Below are 23,560 nucleotides of genomic sequence, written 5' to 3'. Positions count from 1 at the left end.
ACCTTTGTTGGCAAAGTAATTTCTCTGCTTTTTAATATGCTGTCTAGGTTGGTCATAACTTTTCTTCCAAGGAGCAAGCGTCTTTTAATTTCCTGAGAGTGGATTTTATCAGATCAATTTTTAGAGTTCTGGGACCAGCCTGATGTCAGCCTGCTTATGTCAACTACCTGTGTGCCTTGATCAAAACATTTTTTCTGTACAATGAAATGGGTTACCCTAGAAATTCTCTGAGGATGCTTCCTTCCTTCTCAGACCTTCTAGGGTTCTGGGATTCCAATTGAGAGAGAGAGAGGATCATGGGAAAGGACCCAGTATACACCCAATATCACATCTATTTAATAATAATGCCCAGAAAAGCAATTTTTCCAATATCAATTTGGTCAAAAGAAAAGTAATTGACTTTTATAAACCTTGTAAGATTTAACATATCTGTGAAATCCCTTGTACTGGTCAATTGGATGATTTCTGCTGGTTTTCCCCTATGGACGGAGGAGCCTGGTAGGCTGCAGTCCATGGGGTTGCTAAGAGTCAGACACGACTGAGCGACTTCACTTTCACTTTTCACTTTCCTGCATTGGAGAAGGAAATGGCAACCCACTCCAGTGTTCTTGCCTGGAGAATCCCAGGGACGGGGGAGCCTGGTGGGCTGCTGTCTATGGGGTCACACAGAGTCGGACACGACTGAAGCGACTTAGCAGCAGCAGCAGCAGCAGCACAGGAGAGGGCCTTGCCTGGAAGCCATGCTCCTTTTCCCCACTAGATGGCATCAACACTCAGCCTTGCCAAATAGTGTCTTTTCTGTTGTCATTTCTGCCATGCTCACTCTTATCTATATGTTGGATCTGGGACCTTGATACTTAGTATTTATAGTTCTACTTTCCTGAGCAACTAAACACGTTTCATTTCAATTGTAAGTAATCATCAATAATGGCACAGATTCTAAAAAACACAAAATGTAAAGCTAGGAAAGAACTAAAGCCACAAGGGAGTAGGATCCTTTAATTTGTAGAGGATGGAACAGAACTGGAGTGACTTGGGTGAGGTCACCCAGGTAGGTAGTGGCACCTTAAGAACTAGAACTCAAGTCTCCTGAGTCACAGTTCCCAGGTCTTCTTTCCTTCTTTTGGGAGGTCAGTATGCTGTTAGTTTCATTTAGAAGCTGTGTATCCTGGGGCAGATTGAGTTCCTCATCTGTAATATGGGCATAATAATAGTATCTACTTCATAGAGTTTTACTAGAATTAGAGACCATGTATGTAAGAGACCATGTATGTAAGAGACCAGGAGGCACAGCACACTCAGGGAGGCATGTCACAGACAGGCAAGTGTGTCACACAGGTGTGCCACAAGCAGGTATGCCCAAAGGCATCTTGTTCCACAATTTCCCATAAGAGTCTAATACAATATATGACTTACACAGTGTTCCTTGTCTTTTCCCCATAGGGACAGTGCATACCTTTTAAACAAAAACAATAAAACTCAATTAGCCTCTTTCAGGGCTAACATCCTCTCAATGGCTGGTCTCTGGCTCAGGTATTAAGGTGAACTGTGCCTAACTCTTGGTTTCTCCCTCAGGGACACAGCCACTCCTTCACTTACTTGCCAGCTTCATGATTCATCCACGCCAATAAAACCTGAACCAGGTGAGGACCACAACCCCATCTAGTCCACCGAACTACTTTTGAAACATGGATCACTCCATAATCAGGAGCAATGGCACCGGCAGCGGTAAGTCTTTCTCCTGATAGTTCTATCGAGGGGGAGCACTGCATTTGCAAATATCACAGTGTAACTGAAATCAGGGACCCACTTCCCAGAAACTGTTCTTAAAATAGAAACGACTGAGTCTCTCCCAAAAGCCTAGAGCTGTGCCAGGTTAGAGTCCTAGAGCATCACCATGACCATGTGAAGTCGCTCAGTTGTGTCTGACTCTGCGACCCCATGGACTGTAGCCTACCAGGCTCCTCTGTCCATGGGATTTTACAGGCAAGAGTAGTGGAGTGGGGTGCCATTTCCTTCTCCAGAGGATCTTCCCAACACAGGGATCAAACCGAAGTATCCCGCATTGCAGGCAGACGCTTTACTGTCTGTGCCACCCGGGAAGCCCAGAGCATCACAGTAGCCGAATTAAATCCAAGTGATGACCACGCCTCACATTTATAAAATGCCTACACATCTATACAATGTTTTGTTTACTCTTTGCAAAGCACTTTGGGGTTTTTCTCTCATTTGATCCTTGAAACAACACTGGAGTAAGTATGGCAGGTAAGTCCCCATCTCATAAATGAGAATATAAGAGGCAGGACGAGATCAAGCACAAAAAGACCTTAGAATCAGACCTGAGTTCTTATCACAGCTCTTGTACTTCCTAGGTGTGTGACTTTGGGAAAGGTAATCTTTCTAAGCTTCAGTTTCCTCATCTGTAAAAAGAGGATGATCGTGGTAGTTATGACGATTAAATGAGATGATGCATGGAAGCCAAAGTCTTTAACACTCAAAATATTTAACCTGTGATTGTTAAATAACTGGTAATTTGTGACAGAAGTCAGAACAGATATCTCAAGTCCACTGGGCCAAATGGTCAAATCAAACACATGCAACATAGGTCTACAGTGAGATTTTTCTCTCTGAAATGGCAGGCTTTTCTTACCAACTAATCTTTGAAACCAAAATCACCTTTTTGTCCGTGATGGAAATTTACAAGTGAATCACCTTTCATTTGGTGAAGCCCTTGAGGCGGTCAATTTCTGTATGTTGCTTTTCTTAGGTTTTTGCCACTTACTGTTACAAAACTGTTCATCCTCTTCTGTATTAGCATGCTCACTTCTGCTCCAAGACTCTGTGCAGAAGCAGGAAGTTAGGAAAAGGCCAGAAAAGCACTAACACTGCCAAGGACTGAAGGGTGGAGTGCGCAAGGCCAGGCTAGGAAGTTTCAGCCAAGAACTCCCAAGTTCCTTTTCTATGCCCAGACAGAAGAGTTAAACCACTTTTTTTTTCTGACTGCCATAGCGTGCCATCACTGATGACACACAAACACAGTAAACTGGTGCTATTTCTCTAGAGAGCAATCTGCTTTGAAAGCTCTTTATATGCCTCATTCTGTTTTTGAGAACATTTTCCAAAGAAACCAGCTAAAAAGGACCGCAGTGGGTGGGAGGGTGGCAAGCTGTATAAGGTTGTTCCAAGCCTCGCTATATATAATGGTGAAACGCTAGAAACCACCCAAATGTTCAATAATGGTAGCGTGTTAAAAAAAAAAAAAAAAAAAAAGTAGAGTATGGACCAGATGGAATGTTCTTTAAGCATTAAAATAGTAAGTATGGGGTCTGTGTTAAGTGAAAAAAAGAGATCAAGATGTGATATAGACACAAACATTACAACTCTGTAAACTCAAAATGTATGTGGACATAAATATCAAGGAAAGAAAATGTGTAATGCATAGAACCTTTTGATTTCATTTGCCTTAGCAACTGTGCATGCCACTTTGCAGATGTTATTTTAATCCTCCTGACAACTCATCAGCTAATTTCAACACACAAAAATGCCCCCTGCTGTGGTGATAATTTGGATTGTGTATAACAGCATTTTGAAAACTTTACCATATAGAGCTCTGCCGTTTACTAGCTGTGTGACCTTGGACAAGTCAGTCTCTCCAAGTGGCTTCCTTTGTAAGATGGGAGAGGACAGCTGACTATATCTCTAAGCTCCGGATATTGAGTGTCTTCGAGGTATCCAAAGAGTCCCAGTTTGAGTTTTTCCATCTTTGGCCTTTCCCCAAAGTGTCCCTTCACAACAGATTGTCTTGGAGTGTGATGTAAAATGTCACTGGAGAAAAACAGGGCTTTTTTTATTTTAAAACTAGACATAATACAAAATGTTACATTACTCTCTGTCATATTTCCATGAATTCTGGGGACCCGGCTGACTGTGCTTCTTTTCGACCACACACACCCAGAAATTTGGCAGAAGTGGCAGGGAGGGGGAGACGTAGTCGGAAAAGAATTTGGGACCAGGCTCAGACAGTGTTAGGGAAAAATGTTGAAATTCTCTGCTGTGGCTTCCTGGAAGCCAAAGGGAAAATAGATTCTGCTTTGTCTTCAGTTAGCATTTAAATAAGCCTCTCACGCCGGAGGCAGCACTTCCCGCGGGTGTCTGCCCGGCCAGCGGAGGTGGGCGGGGCGGTGTGTTTAGCCACGTGACTGGGTTAACCCCTTCTAGACCTTCAAGGCCAATGTGCTTCCCTCTTTGCGATAAACTGCTGAGGCTGAGTATGAGCTTCCGAGGCGGATTCTCATCTGAGGCTGCTTTAGCTTTAGATTACCCTCAGGGGAGATCCTCTCTGCTTGCAAGTGCTAACTTCCAACCAGGCCGTTTCCATTTGTAAGAAGAGTGTCACAAGCATCCTAGTGACAGCCATCTATGTGTTTGGACTGTATCTGCTCCCGCCTTGTGCGTTCCCCACCGGAAGAGGGGTCTGGGGGAGGGGACGGCTGGATTCTTGCCACCTGAAGGGAAAAGGCCCTACCTTGACCCCGCTTCCCCGCCCCCCCCACCCCCCAACAGCTGAGGGAAGCGGAGACGGAAGGAGGGTGGTAGCAGGAACACAGAGTCTCGGCCTTCTGTGAAGCTCCAGTATTCTGATTTAAAAGGAGATTTCTGAATGACCCTCATGTTTGTTCCCCGCCCCGCTCCCCCGCAAATAAGCCCTTTTGTTAGATAGTTCCACACAATTAGTACTCTTTGCATGAAAATTTGATCTCTTATCTCTAACTGCAAAGCCTTCTTCCAGCATTTGGGTTGCAAAATGTTTGTGCTCTTGGCCTCCTGTGTTCATTCCCCTGTCTGTTACCTGGTGAGACAACTCCAGCGCTCTGGACTCAAATGAAAACTCTGTGCGGAGGAGGATGGGGAGGTGTGAGGGCAGATGAGGGAGAAAAAGCAGGATTAGAAGGTGTGGGATTATCCTGATCTGAGCTGTATTGTATATCGTCATGATTAATAGTATTAGGCATTTTAGGGGATAATTCTTCTAACCTCGTAGAATTATTGTCAAACTAAGTGGATCAACGTGGGGAAAAGATGCGTAACTCAAAGCCTGGCACATAATGCGTGCCTCTGAAATTTTAGCTATTGTTATTACTATTATAGCTATTGTTATTATTACTAATATTAGCTATTATTACTACTACTTTATATCTAGCTCATACTGTATACTGAACATCTGATGCTTTACATCAAGTGATTTCAAGATTTATAAAACAGTTTTAAGCAATTGTTTCCTCATTTTACAGATGAGGAAACCTAAGCGCAGGGTCAATGAGTCTTTAGGTGGCAGGACTGGGAAGCAAGCCCAGATATTTTGAGCTCCAAAGCCCATGCTCTTTTTACCACACGTGCATGCGTGTTAAGTTGCTTCAGTTGTGTCCAGCTCTTTGCAACCCCATAGACTGTAGCCCTTCAGTCTCCTCTGTCCATTGGAATCTCCAGGCAAGAATACTGGAGTGGGTTGCCATGCCCTTTTCAGGGGATCTTCCCAACCTAGGGATCGAACTTGCATTTCCCTGGGAATCCTGCATTGTAGGCAGATTCTCTACTGATGAACGACCAGGTGACAGTGGGCAAAAGGCAAGTTGGTAGCCAGCCAGTCACTAAATTTCGAATGTTTATATATAATGGCAGCATTTCTCCCTGAACGAATTTGCTTCAAATATCATTCCCCCTTCTTTAAACAGAGCAAACACATCCCTGACTCACATGTGAACAAAGTCCTTTCACATTTAGAATTTTCTTTCCCCTGCAGCCAGCCCTATGGCAATTCCACAGGTCTGGGGCCAGATTCCAACTCACAGTGGAGGATGTGTGAATACCATAGGCTAAGAAAATCACACGAGACCAACTGAAAGCGGTCCCCAAAGTGCCATCTTACCCAGTTCTTTCCCAGCAGGCTGAGGATTAAGATATAAGTGAAACATATGGAGATGGGAAAAGCATATGTCAGGCCTGCTGTGGCCCATGTTCCTGTTAAGTGCACACACTGGGTCATTTTTAATCATGAAAACACCATCAAGCAGACTGCCCAAATATTTCTACAGAACTGAAATTGAAATCAGTGCTTTATTTCTCACTTTCTTTCTCAAGTCAGCCTCTTCAGCAGTTTCCCAGGGTAGGCACATCCAGAAGGAACCAGAATTTGGCATCCAGGCTCCTCCTCCCAGAGAAAGAAAAGAACTGGGTAGATCCAGATGACTGAACAATTCCTCCTGGGTATGTTTCAGTTGAATTATCTCCAGGCATAATAATATTGACAGCAACAAAAACAAATTGAACACAAACCCTCCACAGAGCACTGCGCAGGGTTCTGAGGGTAACACATATATGAATTTACTATCCAATAAATAGTCACTATTTATAAAGCCTGGTTTTAAAAGCCACTTCTTCCATGAAGCCTCTCTGGCTTGGCTGGTACTTGATCATCTCCTCCATCCCCACCTCCAGATTCAAGTAACAGCTGGATATGGCCACTCTTTTGGGATTCCTAGGTGGCTCAGTGGTAAAGAACCTGCTGCCAATGCAGGAGACATAAGAGACATGGGTTCAATCCCTGGGTCAGGAAGATCCCCTGGAGAAGGGCATGGCAACCCACTTGTGTTCTTGCCTGGAGAATCCTATGGACAGAGGAGCCTGGAGGGCTACTGTCCATGGGGTCGCAAAGAGTCGGACACAAGTGAAGCAACTTAGCATGCATGCTTGGCCACTCCTTAAGCCCCAGCATAGACCACCAGGCACTGTTTTGGGTAGCTCTCTCCTGTTCTGGCTCCTAATACCTCTGGAAAACTCTAGAGAACTCTAGAGTTAGATTATCCTGAATTCGAATCATGCTTCTGTGAGGTGGGATGAGGGTGGGGGGAAGAGTAGAGATCAAGAGATCGGCTTGAGCCCAAATGTTTGTCTGGTTTTGCTGTTGCAGACAGAATAGGGTTCCTGTGAGGATGTAGTGAGAATTATGTGGAGCAGCAGGTAGGAGCCAGTTCACTGGTTCCTTCACAATAATAACTGTTGTTCAACATCCTTTAAGTATGTCTTTCATAACTCAGCGGGATCTCCATCTGTTTCCCTCCCATGTCCGTTTCAGTTTCATTGGGAGGATATAGGTCAAATTCCAGCTGGATTACATAGTTGTTCCTAGCACTGGGTCAGCAATTCTCACTTTTTTTTTCTTCTTCTAAAAGATTGTGTGGACAGCCTTTCACGGGTGTGCAGAGGAAAGTTCATTAGATAGGGTGCTGGGAGACCTGGGTTCCATCAGCTGTGGGAACTTGCATCAGCAAGCCTCTCTGAGCCTCAGGGGAGAATAAGAGGACTCAGTGTAGTGGCCTTGATGTTCCTTCCCAGCTCTCACATTCTGTGATCTGTCCTCGACACTAATATCTAGAAACTAAAGAAAAGCAATGTCAAGGGAATATGTTTTTCCTGAGAGCAGGGAAAGATGTTCTATTTACTTGGCCTCAGAGATAATGCTCTTTTCCTTTCCTCTCCCCCCCACCCTCCATCTATCCCAACACTTTGAAAATTCTGGAGAATTTTCTTTTCAAGGGCTTGGATGTCCGGCTGACTCTTAAGTTTTTTTCTATGTTACTGAATCTTTCAGCCCAGCTGCATAGAGAGATGACAACCCGTTGGAAGCCTGCTTCGCCTCTTGGCTGCCCACGTGTGCATCCCCACAGACCCACGTGCCTCAAAGCATGTGCACAGAAGTTCCCCTTTGCCCTGTCAGGCCCTTTTGTCTCTAAGAGTACACATTCTCTAAAGAGATCTGTGAGCTGGCCAAGAAAAAACAATGAGGCTTACAGTGCAAGCTTTTGACTCCCCAAGGATATCAGCCCAGTGACAAACAATTGAGTTTTGCAAAGGGATTCTCAAGAAGAGCCAGAGTTAGGGACAGAATTGTTTAGTCCTTTTGCTGACCCTGGGAAACTTTTCCTTCTTGGGTGGCAAGGAGAGGAGATTCTTGTGCATTTCACTTCCTGTGTGTGATCTGGCTTTCTTTGGAGAGGAGATTCTTGTGCATTTCACTTCCTGTGTGTGATCTGGCTTTCTTTACCTTCCCAATACCTGTGTTAGCTCCTTTTCAAATGTAGATATGACTGTGTGATATGGGTGAACTATCCTATGGGGGTGAGGGTGGGAATGAGAAGGAAAACTGTCTATTCAATGTGTTGTACCACCACACTCTGTCTCAGAAAATTGTGGTACAAAATGTTCTCAGGCTTCCCTGCCTGGCAGCTCAGGGTCTGTGATGTTCCTCCCTCCATTGTAATGCTCACCCCAAGGCCTTGGCCAGACCTGGCTTTCAGTGAACCCTAGAGCAAAGCATTTGCCTGCCCTTAGTGAACAAATGTCAAGTATCAGGATGTACATGACACTAGATCTGTATTTGAATTTTTAATATTTGTCATCATCAAAGTGTAATGATAATGCTAGATCTGGATTAGAATTTTTAAATATTGATCATCATCAAAGTGTAATGATATTAACCACTCAGGCTGAACTTGACATCACACTAGACATTCGGTACATTTCCTTGGTGGTATATGTTATACAGTTAATCACACTTATAGAATCAGAAACTCTGGGAATGGGGCCCAGCAATCTGTGTTTTAATAAACCATCTCAACTCCTCTTTTCCTCTCCTCTCCCATCTGGATTTTACCAAGTTTTAACTCTTATAGAAATTCCAAAGTGTCTTTAAAGGGCATTCCTTGATATTTTATGCTTTTTGGCATCCCCTGAAGCTCCTTTTATATTACAGGCCCTGTATTTAGAATGAGAAGACACAGCCCATGTTTGCTCTACTTTATTTGAAGTCGAGCAAAAAAAATAAGGACATTTTCTTGCCCTTTAATAATTTTAAGTCTAGACCTTTTCAACACCCCAGTGGCCATTGAAAATATTTTCATTTCTTCCTCCGTCAGTACTGTGGAGGCTTTCAGTACTCTTTCATTCATTCAAAAAATATTCATTGCAGGATAAACAGTGAAATAGATGTGGCACATTTTCCTTTACACATACATTTTGAAGTCAGCCCTGAGTACCTGGCATTTACAGTCTTAGCTGAGCCTTCTAGAAGAAAGGCTGCTTAAGAGAAGTCATATTTATCTCTATTGTCAGATATATATTAAACATCCATTTTCAATGGTTTCTTATTGAATAGTTTGTGTCCATCTTATTAAAGGCTTAAGAGACTGTCATAGTGGTTTTCAGTTAAAAGATTTAATTTTAGGAAGACCTCACCAGTGATAAAAAGTGCATGTCTAGGGACTTCTCTGGTAGTCCAGTGGTTAAAACTCTCCGAGCTTCCAATGCAGGGGCTCAGGTTCCATCCCTGGTCCTGATGGGGAAACTAAGATCTCATGTGCCACAAGGCTGAGCCAGAAAAAATAATAGGCTGAGTGTGGGGACTGCATCAATGGAGAAGTGAAGACATGGGCTAGGAATTAAAAGTGGACTAGGGCTCATCATCTGGTAAATCAGAAGACACAGTGCAAGAAGTACTAGATATACATGGCCTTGAATCCTGGCTCTGCCACTTGCTAACTGTGCTAACACCGGGGAGGTTAACTCTTTCCTTATGTGTAAAATGAGGAGATAACAGAAGCTGCATCATGAAGTGGTATAAGAATTAGATGAAATAATCCATGTAGAACCTTAAGCACTGTGTCTGCCAGTGTATAAGTACCGGACAAATGACATCTGTTATTAAGTAACAGTAAGTATCTAAGACTCTAAGATGCAGCTACTGCTCCTAGCAGATTGCACGACCACCATGATGCCCTTCCCATCTGTTTGTCTGATCCAACTGACAGTGCTGGCCTCTTCCTCCTCCCCCCAGAAGCTCATGCCCCCCACCCTGGTGATCTCAGGACATGAGAATCATTCCCCCACCACATCCCAGGAAAGAGCAAGGTCACCCTGGTCCTCAGTGCAAAGGGAAGGGGAAAGGGGGGAGTGGGAAAGGGGGACTGAAGGGTCATTGGTGTGGGAGGGAGTTGGGGCAATGTGCTGCAGTAGGAATTTCGGAGCTGGGAAAGCTGCCATCAACCAAGCAAGAAATGACCAGAGCCTGAGGTGAGCCTGTAACTTAGAGAGAAGAAAAGTGCAGATTTGGGAAAAGGGAGGAAAACGTGTGAGTAGAATTGGAAGAGATGAGTCCAGAATGAAGCATCGCTCTTCCCCCTGTTTCACGGCCAAGCGGCAGTAGATGTGCGACAAGAGTCAGAAATGAGAGAATGAAAAACCAGAGCCCTGACTCTGCTGTGTATATGATGGATGAATCTGACAGGTAATCTAGGATGCAGAGGGACAGTTGTCTCATGGCTGTGAAGCTTAGAACTCTTCCCACAGGGCTGTGATGGTAGCAGTTTCAATACAAATTGTTAGACTTGATAAGTGCACTGAGTGTTTATTACATGTGAATTCAATGTATTAGTAGAAAAAAAGTGACAATTCCTAGACCTAGTATGAGTGTGGTTTCTGAATATTTTTCCTGCTGGTGTCAGGTTTAAGGGAAAAAATAGCCAAGTAGGAAAGAAACAGCAGGAATTCAGGGTTTTTTTGCTCACTGGGGAACATAGGCTTTCCAAACAGGGGCGGAGAGAAGTTAAGTGGCCTGGGTTGTTTCCCAGCTCTGAGTGAGTTGGTCCAGAACACACTCAAGTCTCCCCAAGATGGCAGTCTTCAGTTCCAAAATTTTTCTGAGAAATGTACAGACAGTCCTGTGGGGGCTCCTTAGGGAGCTGCTGTAGCCCCAAAGATACATCTAAGGGGATCTTCCCTGTCTCTTTCTAGCCAACCAGTGAGGCGCAGGATAGGTGGTCATAAAAGCTTTTGTTGAATGACTCACCTACTGAATGTTTCACAGTGATCTGTCAAAGATGTTGGAGAAAAAGAAGGGTTTATCTATAGATTAAAAGAGACCTGTTTGTGACGTTCCAGATAAATTCATCAAAGCGGAATTTCTGTGTAGGTATATGTGCTTTGCTTGTGCCCTAATCATGTGTCTTGATAATCATGGCTACCATTGTGTATATCATGCAGAACACTGGTGTCTCTATACAAGTAGGAGCAGGGCTTCAGGTACTATAGTGCCAAACGTTCCCTGCCCCCCCCTCAAAAACACACACTAGTATTTTTTCAAATTGAAGTCTAGTTGATTTACAGTATTATTTTTCTCCACCAATATTTTTCTCCACCAATATTAAACTACATCTTCACCAACACTTACTTTCCGCTCTTAAATTTTTGCCAAATCTGTAGGTGTAACATGGTATCTTGTGGTTTTCATTTGTGTCCTCTTGAGTGCTTAAGAGTTTGAGAAAAAAAAAAATTTTTTTTTTATGCTTATTGCCATTGTGTTTTCTCTCCTGTGAAAGGCTTGCTCATGCCTTTTGCTCACTTTGAGGGGAATTGCTTTTTTCTTAAATATTTTTTAGATCTTTATGCATTCCGGATAGGAATCGTTTATGAATATTATATATGTAATATATAATTATGTATCTGGAGTGATTAACATCAATAAGTCCTCTCCTTCACTTTAAAGACCTAAAGACACTCTAAAGATAATTCACACAACTTTGAGACCTAACAGTGTCACGAGTTATTCTACAGTTTTAAGAAAATCTTTCCTTGTGATCAAGCCCCCTAGAGCATCACAGGAACCCTAGAGCATCACTCTTCCCCCAACCTGGGTCTTTCCGTCCTGTTTCAAAGACTAGCAAACTCATGATGCAAGCGCACCAAGGAGGCACTCAAGAAGACCTCCATAAGTGAACAAACGAATGAAGGGAAGATGTTCCTGCGTTGTTAGGTAAAGTGAGGAAAAAGGAAATGTTGGATGGCCGGCTGATCATCGGCCGGCCTCCAGGACGCACGGTGAGAGGAGAGCAGGGGAAGTAGAAGAGGGTGTCTTTATTTACACCTGGTCGTCACCGCCCAGCGGCTCACAACTTGGTGCGCAGAAGGCAGCGCTGACCGGTCGCGGGTCCGAGGTGGGCGCGGCGGCCCTTTGGGCCCCGCCCCTTCCCGCCCCTCGACGACGCCACGGCTTCGGCCCCGCAGCGGCCGCGCGAGAGCCTGCGCACTGGGGCCCCAGCGCCTGTAGCGGCTCCCGGCTCGGCTGCTCCGAAGATGGCGGAGCGCGCCGGCGGCGGCACATCCTTGAGGGGACTGCGCGAACGGATGGGTGAGCGGGCCGGCGGCTCCCGGGGGTTCTCGGGCCCGTGCGGGACGCGGGATTCCCGCGGCTTCGGGGATCGTCGGAGCGGGAGAACTTTACTCCGGAGTCGCCTCGCGCGCCGTCGGGTCCTCATCTCTTCCCCGCCGGAGCGCCCTGGGACGGGACGGGTTGCCGAGAGGGGACGCGGGCGGGAGGGGAGACCAGCCCAATTCCTTCAGCCCGCGGTCCAACTGCCACTGCCGACGGCCGCACCCCCTCCGGCGGGCGGGGCCCGAGGGAACTAACGGGCGCTACTGGGGCGGGAGGGCGGGAGGGCGGGCGCCTGGCACCCGGGAGCACGAGGACAACCCCGAGCCCCGCCTGCCTTTGCGGGGCGGCGGGCAGCCCTGGAGATTTCCCTGAGCCCTCGACGCTCGAGTTTTCTTCGTCTTCCACAATCGGAACCCCGGGCTCTCCGGAGGCTTGACTTCCAGCACCCTCCTGGTTAGGATCTGGTTAAGGTCCTGTGAGGAGGGGGCCGTGAGGGTCTTGATTTGAAATTTGGGATGAGACTTGTCCCCATCCCCCGCTCCTCTTGGCTTGCCTCCTGTAGCACGTGATCGCCAGGATGTCACCTTCCGTGGGACGTCTTGCAGACCCTAGGCTGAACTGAACGAAACTCAGCGCTTCTGGGTGCTTTCTTCTAAACTGGTCTCATCACCAAAGAAATTTTGATCCCAAATCGTTTTATTTTATAAAATTTGGCAGCGCATGGCTTAGCCCAGGAGACTGCTCCAGTGCTTGAGCTAGTATATGTTGCTTGTGGGAGGTTGCTTTTAGTTCTCGAGCTAGTTTCCTTCTATATGAGCTTGAGTAAAACAGTCTTATTGATTTTATTGAAGTCCTTCGGGAATTTTCCATTTGCAGTTAAGAAATTAATTTAGACTGGCTGCAATTGGAAGGGTTTATGTTACTTCAGAACGCTTTGAATTAACTCCCCAGAGACTATGTCAGCAGCAAATACACTTTCATTATGGCACAGGGGGAAAAACGCTTATGTCTTTAGTTTATTATGGTTCACCTACAGGGAGAGTTTGCAATAAATTCAGATTGTTTTATTGCTTACTGGCACCTAAAGTTCTCTGACATTGACTTATTTCACTGATTTAAACTAACCAGCATTCTGGATAACCGCCCCCCCCCCAACGTATTTTTTATATTGAACGTTGTAAAGTATTTCTAAAATTTTACATGGAACAGTTGCTTGGAATTCACAGTATTTCAAACCAAAAACTTGAAAACAAAAAAGGCTTAACCCAGAACCCTAGTTGACATCTTTGGTGCCCATTTCATATTAGAAATGAAAACATCACATATTCAAGTTTTCAGAGGATCACCTTGATTAAAAAGAACTTACTTCATGGTCACAGTGTTTTCCTGAAGGGGACAAAGGGTCAATGAAATGTGCTGCCACTCTGTGGCAGTTGCTACTTTTCTCTTATACAAATAACAGTGAGTAAACTTTGTTGCTGTTTTAGGCAAAATTCCTTGAATCCCCCTTATTTTTGTTGTTACCTGATTGCAAATTTCTTTGGTTTCTTTTTTTTTTTTCTCTTAATATTTTCTCACTCTCTCCCTGGCCTAATGACATGCAAACTTTGAGTAATAAGGCCATGAACAGAGAGCCTTGGTGCGGGTGGAACGGATCTGCAGGGGACCCCACCACTCCAAACTACTCAGCTTTGAAGAAGGGTGGCTCCAGGCCTGGGCCAGCAGCTGTGTGGGAAGGCTCAGGGACTGGGTTGCTCGAAGACAGTCTGCTGCTAGATACCCCTGGCAGCCTAGCTTTGAAGACTGCATGCAGTAGGAGCTCAAGACTTGTAGCAGTTTACCTCTTATTCTGTTACCCAAACAACAGTGAATAGCACTATATTCGTTAATCTGTAGCAATTTGGTTTCATGGTATGCTTGTTTCTTGCCACAACCATAGCCCTTCTTAAAATAATTTTTAAAAAACCTTTCATTTTTTTTTGCAATCTATGCCCTTTGCTAAGTAATAAAAAATACTATTTCACTAGTTGATGTGATTTAATGTTTCCAGTTAGTACTGAAGAAAGGTCATGGAGAGGTGGGGCTATAGATTTTATGTGGAACTCTGTGATGTCAAGAGCAACAACTGTGGCAGAATTGCTAGTAAGTTTTGGGATGAATATTTATCATAAGGTTAAACATTTTGGGGTGATCGTGCTTGGGTGCAGATTTAGGAAGATTATTACCATTCTTGAAATAACTGTCTTAGAAAAACGTTCTTCCTTTCTTGCATTTTGCTTGTCCTAGTAGAGCAGAGCCCTTATGACACGGATTGTGTGTTAAGGAAGGAGGTTTAGGAGAGAAGCAGAAATTTTCTACTATGTTGAAGTCAGTAATGACCTAAAATGCTTTATGTCCAGAAGGGGCCTCAGAATTTCAATGGTATCTTTTAAAAGTCTATCAAGTGTAAACTATTCTTTAACTTTGGCATTCTAGTGGCACCTATTTTTGGTTCATTTTATTCTGAGGCTTTTATTGGGTTAGATAGCTGGAATGATTTTTATTTTCTCCTTGTAGAAGGAGAATGGCCGAGTTCCCTGGTGGTCCAGGGGTCAGGACTCTGCTGTCACTGCTGAAGGTTCAATCCGTGGTTGGGGAACTTGGCCACAAGCCTTGAGGTGCCACCAAAAAAAAAAGAGAGAGAATCGTTTTCTTTTTGTATTGTTTTTTACACATTTTCTTCAAACTTAGGCTTTTCTTAGCCACAGCTATTTCTTTAAAAAAATAAAAGGGTAAATGCTTTATTTTAAAATAATTTCCATTGCTGTATTTCCAAAGTATGTTTTATACCAAAACCAACATATTTCATGTACTTATTGTTGAATAAGTTGTATACATTTAGATCTTAATTCCTTGTGGTATTTTAAAAAGAAGTAACCTTAGAAGTAGCTGAAGTAGGAGTATTGAACTAAGTCATATAAAGGTTGATGTGGGTTTTGTACAGTCTGGTCCTTCATAATTATGTAATATTTCAAAGTAAAGTTACAATTGAAGTAAGTTCTGGCTTTACCAGTTCCTGTCTGTGTAATCTGGGAAAATTATATTTAGCTTCAGTTTGCTCATCTGTAAAGAAAATAATATCCACTTTATAGGATTATTATGAGAATTAAATGAGGTAATCAATGAAAACAACTTCATAAATGGTGAAAGTGATATACATTATTGATTATGGCAGTTTTTTGGAAATACAGATTAAGATTCATAATTCAGTTTTAGTAATAAAATCTACATGTTTTCTTATTTAATCTCCAGGCAGAAAGTAACTTTTAACTTTAATTTGGAGTTTAGAATTAGTATAAGAACTATAGAAATACTCTATTGCACCTGTTATTTTAAAGTGAATTAAACTCCGCATTGAATGGAGTTGAATAAAATGTTCATTTTGTTAACTCCAGACATGGAGGCTTTCCCCTAGTGTCTGGACATTTTTAGAGCCTGTCCTTTTGGTGAATATATTTCTTGTCAGTAGGAATTTGGAAGTAAGGGTCTAAAAATCAGATTTGAGGGACATTTTCTGGTTGTCTAATGGTTAGGACTTGGCACTTTCACTGCCATGGCCTGGGATCAATCCCTGGTCAGAGAACTGAGATCCTGCAAACCACCCTGTGCAGCCAAAAAAAAAAAAAAAATTAGATTTGAATTATAACCTGTATGTGGTATGGTTCATTATTGCCACAACAACTACTTTACGTTTACTTGTGATTAATAAGATCTTTAAATGTGGTAAAAGTGTACATTTTGAGGGAACTTGTCCTTATGGCCAACTAAATTGTGCCAAAATATGGACTTTCCTTAGGACTTTTAAGCAGGAAAACTGAATATACAAAAGCAACGGTGGTTTTCTCTATGCTCACATAGAAATGTGAGTGGAAGGGGTGGGTGTAGGATGGTTTATTTAACTTATAGACTATATAAGAATTTTCTTAGTACACCAGGACTGAAATTCAGAGAATAATTGTGGTCCACAAAATTGATAAATTACTGAAGAAGTTTATAACTGAAGAAGTTTAGAAGAGTCTAATCTTCAATTCAAATTTAGCTAGATCGTGGATTATCTGAGCTATTTGGTCTCTGGGATTAAAAAAAGTCATTTCCCCTTTTGAAACGGTGGTCTCTATGGCAGCAGTTGCGTCACTTTCAGGGTTACTCTGTAAAATGGCTCCCAGATATTTCATCAGTGGCAAGTAACATCTCAGAGTCCATTCATTCTGAGTACAACCACAGACCCTCTAGTCTCTTATTTTAACTGCCCATCTTCAACTGTTCTGCATTTTTCTTGATATGTAGAGACCAGAACTGTATGCAGTATCACAGGGGCATGTTTCCTGTGCTTTTATACTAGGGTGGAAGAGAGTTTTCAGTGTTATTCTCCAGCTCCTTCCTGAAGATGCCTGCTCCTGTGAGGCATTTTAGATACAGTCATACATGGAAAGAGTTCAGGGAATTCCCCAATAACTTGTTTTGGTATCATCCACAATTTTAGTTTTTCTTACTTTCCCTCAAATTGTGCTCCCACACTCTTATACTCTTATACTTCACCCTTATTGAAGTTTATTTACCATTTTCTACCTGTTTACGCAAGATGTATTAATATTTATTAACTTGATATTTTCCCACCTCGAAAAACACCATCCCATTGGAACTTCTTTGAGTGTTTCTCCACCTTCACTATGCATGAGAATAGAGCTTTTAGCAACTGCAAAGGCCTGGGCCCCGTTCTCAGAGAGTGGAAGTGGGGAGGGGAAAGCATTGCTAATTTTTTTTTTTTAAACAATTTGGGTGACTCTACTGGGGAGCCAGGGTAGATAGCCCCTGATCAAGGTAATTTATAAATGTTATCCTTAATATTGGGCCCAATCTCTGAGGCTCTCACTGTTGACACTTTTGCTTCCAAATTCAAATCCATAAACTCCAAATCTTTTTTAAATTCGCCCAATTTATGGCGAAACATTTTTTCCGAATCCTTGCCAGCTCAGTTTTCCTAGTACTTGGTGTAATGTCTTGTCTGAGGCATTTTTGAGATCTGTTACTCATTAGCTCTTATTCATCCACCAGCTCATGCTGCTGCTTCCACTGACAACTCTGTGTGCACAGATAGGCTGGCATGTCTACAGTAAACAGTGTTAATTCTTTGTTGAATTGTTGAACATCATAGGTCTCAATATGTCTTTGCTGACCCAGAGTCATCTGTCATACCTTCTAGAAGAGATGCTATCCTTTATTCTTGAAGATACAATTTGCCGCCCCTGGATTAGCTGTTTGTCTTCTTAATATTTAATCCCTTTCCTTTATCTCCCTGTACTTTAGTTGCTGCTGCTAATGCCATTGCTGAAGAAAGACGAAGTCAAGGAAGCTTTAGTTCTCTTCCGTCCCAGCCTTCAAATATAAAATCACCATTTAAGCCAGGTATAATTTCTAGAGTACTTTAATAGATCTCAAAGTGTTCTATCCTTTAAGTTTGATATCCTATTGATATCTAATTATATTCTTTTTTTTTAGTAATAGATGGCTCTGTGCTTAAAAATGACATAAAACAAAGATTAGCAAAGGAGCGGAGAGAAGAGAAAAAAAGACAAGATGATGGTATTTTTTAAATTAATTTTTATTGGAGTATAGTTACTTTATAATGTTGCATCAGTTTATACTGTACAGCAAAATGAATCAGGATGATGGTATATTTTAGACTTTAAAAAAAATCAAAATGAATACATTTTACATTAAGGTTACATATTTTCAAAGTGGTTTTACTTTTTAATCTTTTTTTAATAGTATATGTTATACAGCATGTGTTACTTTTTACTTTGTGTTATATTGGATTAAAAGCATATACTAAATGAGATGAAGAACAATATTTGGCCAAATTGTTTTGTTTTTGAAAGAGTAGTTTCTGTTAGCTTTAATTTTCTGAAAACTAAAGTATGAAAATTTCTTCAGTGTTTGTAGAAACAAGCAAAATGGGGATTTCAGTAAAAATGACTCTGAAAACAAAAATGAAGGAATTCCCTGGAGGTCCAGTGGTTAACCCTGTGCTTTCACTGCCAGAGGCCTGGGGTTCAATCCCAGATTGGGGAACCAAGATCCCACAAGCCATGGCACGGCCAAAAACATAAATGAATTTGCTAATAATCTTACCATAGACACGGTATCTTTCACTGATTGCTGTGCTTTCTCAAGTGTGACTTTGTATCAATTAAGATCTAAAAGAATCCTCCAATTAAAATAAGTAAATTTATATTTAAAAAAATAATATTCTTTTCTAAAAGAACCATAATCTTGAGAGAATGCTTTTTCAGCTATTTATTTTCCTCGTCTGGCCCTGTAAATCCACGGCAAAACTAGTGCTCACCTTCATTCAAATGGCATAGCAGTTGTCTCTGTTTTGGTGAGGAGCAGTTTCTTCCTGTAGCCCTTTAGAAGAGTAGTTTTACAACTGCATGGATGCTCCTCAGGCTTTAGTGAGAGGAAATTTGAATGTAGGAAACATCATGCTGGTCAGTAATATGGTATGTGCCTAAGCTCATGAAGGTCAAACTGGCATGCTTAATATGGTCTGTTTAGATGAGGCCTTTAAAAAGAAGTTTCGTATTAGAAGGGAAAAAGCCATATGTTCTGGCCATGTGTTTTTTAATTCTTATTTTAATGTACAGCGTATTAATCTGATGGGGTTTGACTTCAGCTCAAGTCAGCAGAAACATCACATGAAAGAAAGTATTTCTTTTGAATTTGGAATTTTAGTTTGGACAGGAGGAGAGTCATTTAAGCCAATTCAGTTCTCAGGAGTTAAATGAACACCCAGTGGAAATAATTCTTTCGTGGCCATCTCTGGTCATTTATATAATAAATCTTTAGTTATTAGCACAGGTTATGTTATTTTTAAGAAAGAGAATAAAATACACTAACTTTCCTTCTCTGTAATGTGGAAAACTTAAACATTTTCTTGGCTCTTACCTTGCTTTTGGAATATTTCAGCTAATAAAGAGACACAGCTACTTGAAAAAGAAAGAAAGTCTAAGATCGTATATGAAAAACAGATGGAAGAAAAACAGCGAAAGCTGAGGGAACAGAAAGAAAAGGATGAACAACGGAGAATATCTGCAGAAAAAAAGAGAAACGAAATGTTAGAGGAAGAACGGGTATGTGTTTTTTTTCTTTGTTAATCAGATGATACACTGTGTTGCCTGGTTCTGCAGTGCTTTTTTCTTAGCCCTTCTCTGCATTTATTGGAACCGACCCCGATTCTTCTGGAACTAGTACCAATTCTTCTTTGGTCTTCCCTTAAACATTAGCGGCTCTTGCCCCATCCTGATCTGAGGCCTGAGTTTAGGCTTAGTAACTGAGGTGAAGGCGAGCCTTGCGCATCCAGGGAGAGAGCCCTGTGCGCCTGCAGGATGCCTGCAGCCTGGGCTTTGCTCTGAGGCGCTCTCTCTCCTACCAAAGGTGTTGTCCCATTGCCTGGTATTCACCCACCCACTATCAGGCCCTCTCTGATAGGGCCCCCTCTGCCCCTGACGGACCACCCCCCTTCTCACCACTGCCCTCATTGTGAGAGTGGCAGAGCCCAGCTGGATCAAAGCCTTCCACTCTCCCGTGGTTCCCGGTTCCCTTTTGTTTGCTCTCTCTCCCTCTCCCTTTATTGTTCCTTTCTCTGTGTTGTGGCCTTGCTCTCTTCCTATCTGGACTCTGTTTGGGTGTCTTTGGCACTCTGTTGATACGAGTCACTACCTTTGTCCTGCCCTCTCTTTCCCTCCCTGTCCCTCTTCAGTCAGTTTGCCTTTGGCTGTTTCTCTGTGGGCATCTGATTACCTGTCTCAAATTGTAGGATTCTCTCTGACACCAAGTTTTTCTCCTGTAGGTTGTTGCACATCTTTACTATGAGTGTCCTTGGCTCCTTTGGAATTGGCATGTTCCCTCCTATTCTTCACTGCCATTCTCTCTTTCTCTTTGTTCCAGTGCCCCTCAAGTGTCCCTGAGTGAGCCTTGGCCTGTCTCTGGCTCTTTGTCTGACTCTGGCCCTTTTCTGCCAATAGCACCCCCTTTTTCTTTTACTTTCTTTGTCTTAGCTTCTCCCTCCTTTTTGCTCCTCATCTTTGGAGTTTCTGCCATTGTTCTCTCAGTGTGTGGGTTTTTATCCTCTCTTTTTTTTTCTGTTGCTCTAATTTTAAAATATTTTTTCTTTCTTTTTCCCTTTGTTTCCATTTCTCTCCCAAGAGCCCTCTTCTCTGTGTCCTTCTCTGGTGCTCACTTTTCTTCCTAACTTTTACACACAGTTGGCCCTTGAAAATGCCTCACCCTCCCCAACTCCTTATCCCCGTCGGTGAATCTTTATTTTAGGACTATTCCTGTGGTGTTTCTTCCCTGTCCATGGTTCACTAGCACCTTCTCTGTCTTTTCCCCCACATTCCAGTATTTAATGAATTCTCATTCAGAACTTGTATCACTCTATCTTCCTCTGTGAAATGTCTCCTTAAAATTACTTCTCTGTGGTAAAGAAGAGTAAAGGCCAGAGAGACTAAAGTTGACAAAGACAGAACCAAAGAGAGTAAAATAGGAAACTGTGCTGGGTCAGGAAAGCCCCCTGGAGGACAGAGGGAGAGCCCCAAGGACTGCAAGTAGAAAAGACCATCTTAGGAGAAGAGGAACCTGAGAGAGAACACAGGAAAGGAAGAAGCAACAAAATGGCACTGTAGACAGGGTGGGAGCCAGAGAGAGTGAGCCAGACAAGAGCCCAGAAGGCAAGGGGAAAGGTCCAAAGAGAACTGGCCCCAGAGAGCTAGTGCGGGAGAGCCCTAGACAGAGCAGGGACCGCTCATCACTGAGGAGGCTGCACATAGAAAAAGAGAATGATTCAGCAGAGCAGGAAGAAACCCCAGACTCAGTGGTGGGGAAGAGGGGCGAGTGTGAGGGGCACATGGGAAGGAGGACAGGAACTTGGACGTGAGCTGCAGATGCCAGAAGGAACCTGAAAGAGCATGGAGGGTCAGCACATTTGGAAACAGCAAAAGAGCTTAGGAGAGAGGTTTTAATAATACAAGAATATTCTGTTTTTAATCTTTATTATACTTCTGGGGTGTCTAAGTAATTTAGGACAACTTCCTTTCTGTTAGAAAATATAATTTAAAATATTGTCATTAGATAAGTTTCATTTTAAAATTGGAGTTGCTTTTCTCCTCAGAGAATATGGATGACTCCAATTTCCTAATATGTTCACCCTCTAAACTGGGAACATTGTAAGGATGATGTTGCTATGAAACAGTTGCTGTCAGGGAAGAATAGAAAACTTTCTGGCCCTGAGGTTGATTTGCTTACGTGAGTGTAGTCCATGGTATGTTACAGCACAGAGATGAGGAATAGAAAACTGCATCTCATTTCTCACAGTGGCGCTGTTTTGCCACTGTGTAGCATTTGCATTCGTAGACCTGTTATCCTGCGCGGTTTAGACTAAAGCTGAGGTCAAGACAAACATATCTCTTTTTAAAAACTTGATTAGTTAACACCAGAATTTAAGAAGTTAGAAATGTGGATATAATAGATGATCTGGCATAGTTTCATTGATGCGTATTAGTTGATTTTTTATCCTGCCTCATTCTACAAAGAATTTAAGGTATATTTTTAAAACTATATACCACAACCAGATGAGAAAATAAATGTTTGAGTGAATCAAGCAGAGGGGGGAATTAAAATAAGAAAATAATAAAACATAAGGTATGATTAGCATACATCAAAGCATACTACTCAGTCCTTGTATAGTTGCTGGAATAGGCTACACCTTTATTTCTAAATTTCCTGATGATACAAGCAAAGAGGGAAGCATGGTCAGTTTCTCGATTCATATCCGTAAGATTAAAACCTACTTAGTTGGGAAAGTATGGATTCATACCTGAGATGTTTCCAATTTTAACTTTTCTCTTTTATAAAAAAAATTTTGCCTGATTAAAAAATTTAGTGGTAGGGGTATTTTATAACTGATAGATCAGAATTATACTAGTGAATATAATACATATGTAAACATTTGTTGGCTTTTATTTTAAATAGGAAAAATTCAAAGCCGTCCTTCATCGTACACTGGAAAGGAGCAGCCGCGTTGACCGTCAAAAAAGATGGTCATGGGCAGGCTATACAACAGTAAATTCCCAAAATAAGACCGGTAATTAATACAACTGCTAAACTTTTAAGTTTATTCATTTTCACATGTAAATATTAGCTGTTAGTATAAGGTTGCATTTACAATGGGTTTTCAGCTTTGTCTCCTAAGTGAAAACACTGCCATGTATTCTTTGGCATGCATTTAAGTTTGTGTCATGTGAGATTGCCAAAGAAACAGGTGAAATTTTAGAATAACTTTATTTTATACGGTATATCCAAAATCTTAACCATTTAAACTTGTAATCTGTGTTAAAGTGAATAATAATTGATAAGCTTTGCACACCTTTATCCAGTGCATATTTTAAAAATAAATTGCCCTGTTTACTAATGATGTACTATAATTTTTCCTATGTGTGGATGTAATTCTAAGCAATTGCATAAAATGTAAGTTAAATTTCCATAATTTATAAGGAATGATCGACAGTGAGCATTGTGTACCTAATTAATACATGTTTATGCTCTGTATAAGTACATCATGAGCTCATCTTGTTTCAGCTAATGATGCTTTTTTAAATATGAGTACAGTAAATCTTGTATCTTTTCTCAGTCAACAAACATTCTACATCTACTGAAAAGCTTGAGCAGGGGACTTGTGGATTACATAGACAAATGTCATCTACTGGTCTTCAAAATTCTGTTGCCAAGAGTAAGTATTTATTTCATGTATTTTACTGAATTTCAAACCAGTGAAATCAAGTCTTTATATGTACCACTTACTCTTTAGATCATAGGACATTTAGATTTATTTTAGAAGAGCACCACGTTTCGCAGTAGAGATGGTCATTACTTTTTTGTATTTTCATCAGTATAAATCCCTGTTTCTTTAAAAAATTTTTGGCTGGGTCTTTGTTGCTTCATGGTTTTTTCTCTAGTTTCAGTGAGCAGGGGCTTCGCTCTCGTTGCAGTGCATAGGCCCCTCATTGTGGTGGCTTCCCTTGTAGAGCGTGAGCCCTAGGGCGCATGGGCTTCAGTAGCTGTGGCACATGGGCTCAGTAGTTGTAGTTCCTCAGGCTCCAGAGCACGGCTCAGTACTTGTGGCACACGTACTTAGTTGCTCCAAAGCGTGTGGGATCCTCCCAGATCAGGAATCCAACCCATGTCCTCTGTGTTGGCAGG

General features: G+C 42.2%; 1 protein-coding gene across 5 annotated transcripts in view; it reads left to right on the top strand.

Moving 5' to 3' along the window:
* Positions 1-23,560, top strand: part of MAP7D3 (MAP7 domain containing 3) — a 68,979-nt gene that overhangs the window by 16,874 nt on the left and 28,545 nt on the right. For 2 of the 5 annotated variants that reach the window (XM_061408455.1, XM_061408457.1), the window contains exons 1-6: positions 12,097-12,238; positions 17,609-17,707; positions 17,801-17,884; positions 19,271-19,434; positions 22,334-22,445; positions 22,992-23,090. In XM_061408455.1, coding sequence (XP_061264439.1) covers positions 12,184-12,238; positions 17,609-17,707; positions 17,801-17,884; positions 19,271-19,434; positions 22,334-22,445; positions 22,992-23,090 — 613 coding nt within the window. In that variant the 5' untranslated portion in view covers positions 12,097-12,183. Of the gene's footprint in view, positions 1-1,575; positions 1,729-12,050; positions 12,239-17,608; positions 17,708-17,800; positions 17,885-19,270; positions 19,435-22,333; positions 22,446-22,991; positions 23,091-23,560 lie in introns of those variants that run through there. The other 3 variants (XM_061408456.1, XM_061408459.1, XM_061408458.1) reach the window with 3 other exon arrangements.

Source organism: Bos javanicus, chromosome X (assembly GCF_032452875.1).
Source record: "Bos javanicus breed banteng chromosome X, ARS-OSU_banteng_1.0, whole genome shotgun sequence".
NCBI lineage: Eukaryota > Metazoa > Chordata > Mammalia > Artiodactyla > Bovidae > Bos > Bos javanicus.
This window is presented reverse-complemented; position numbering and strand designations above follow the sequence as displayed.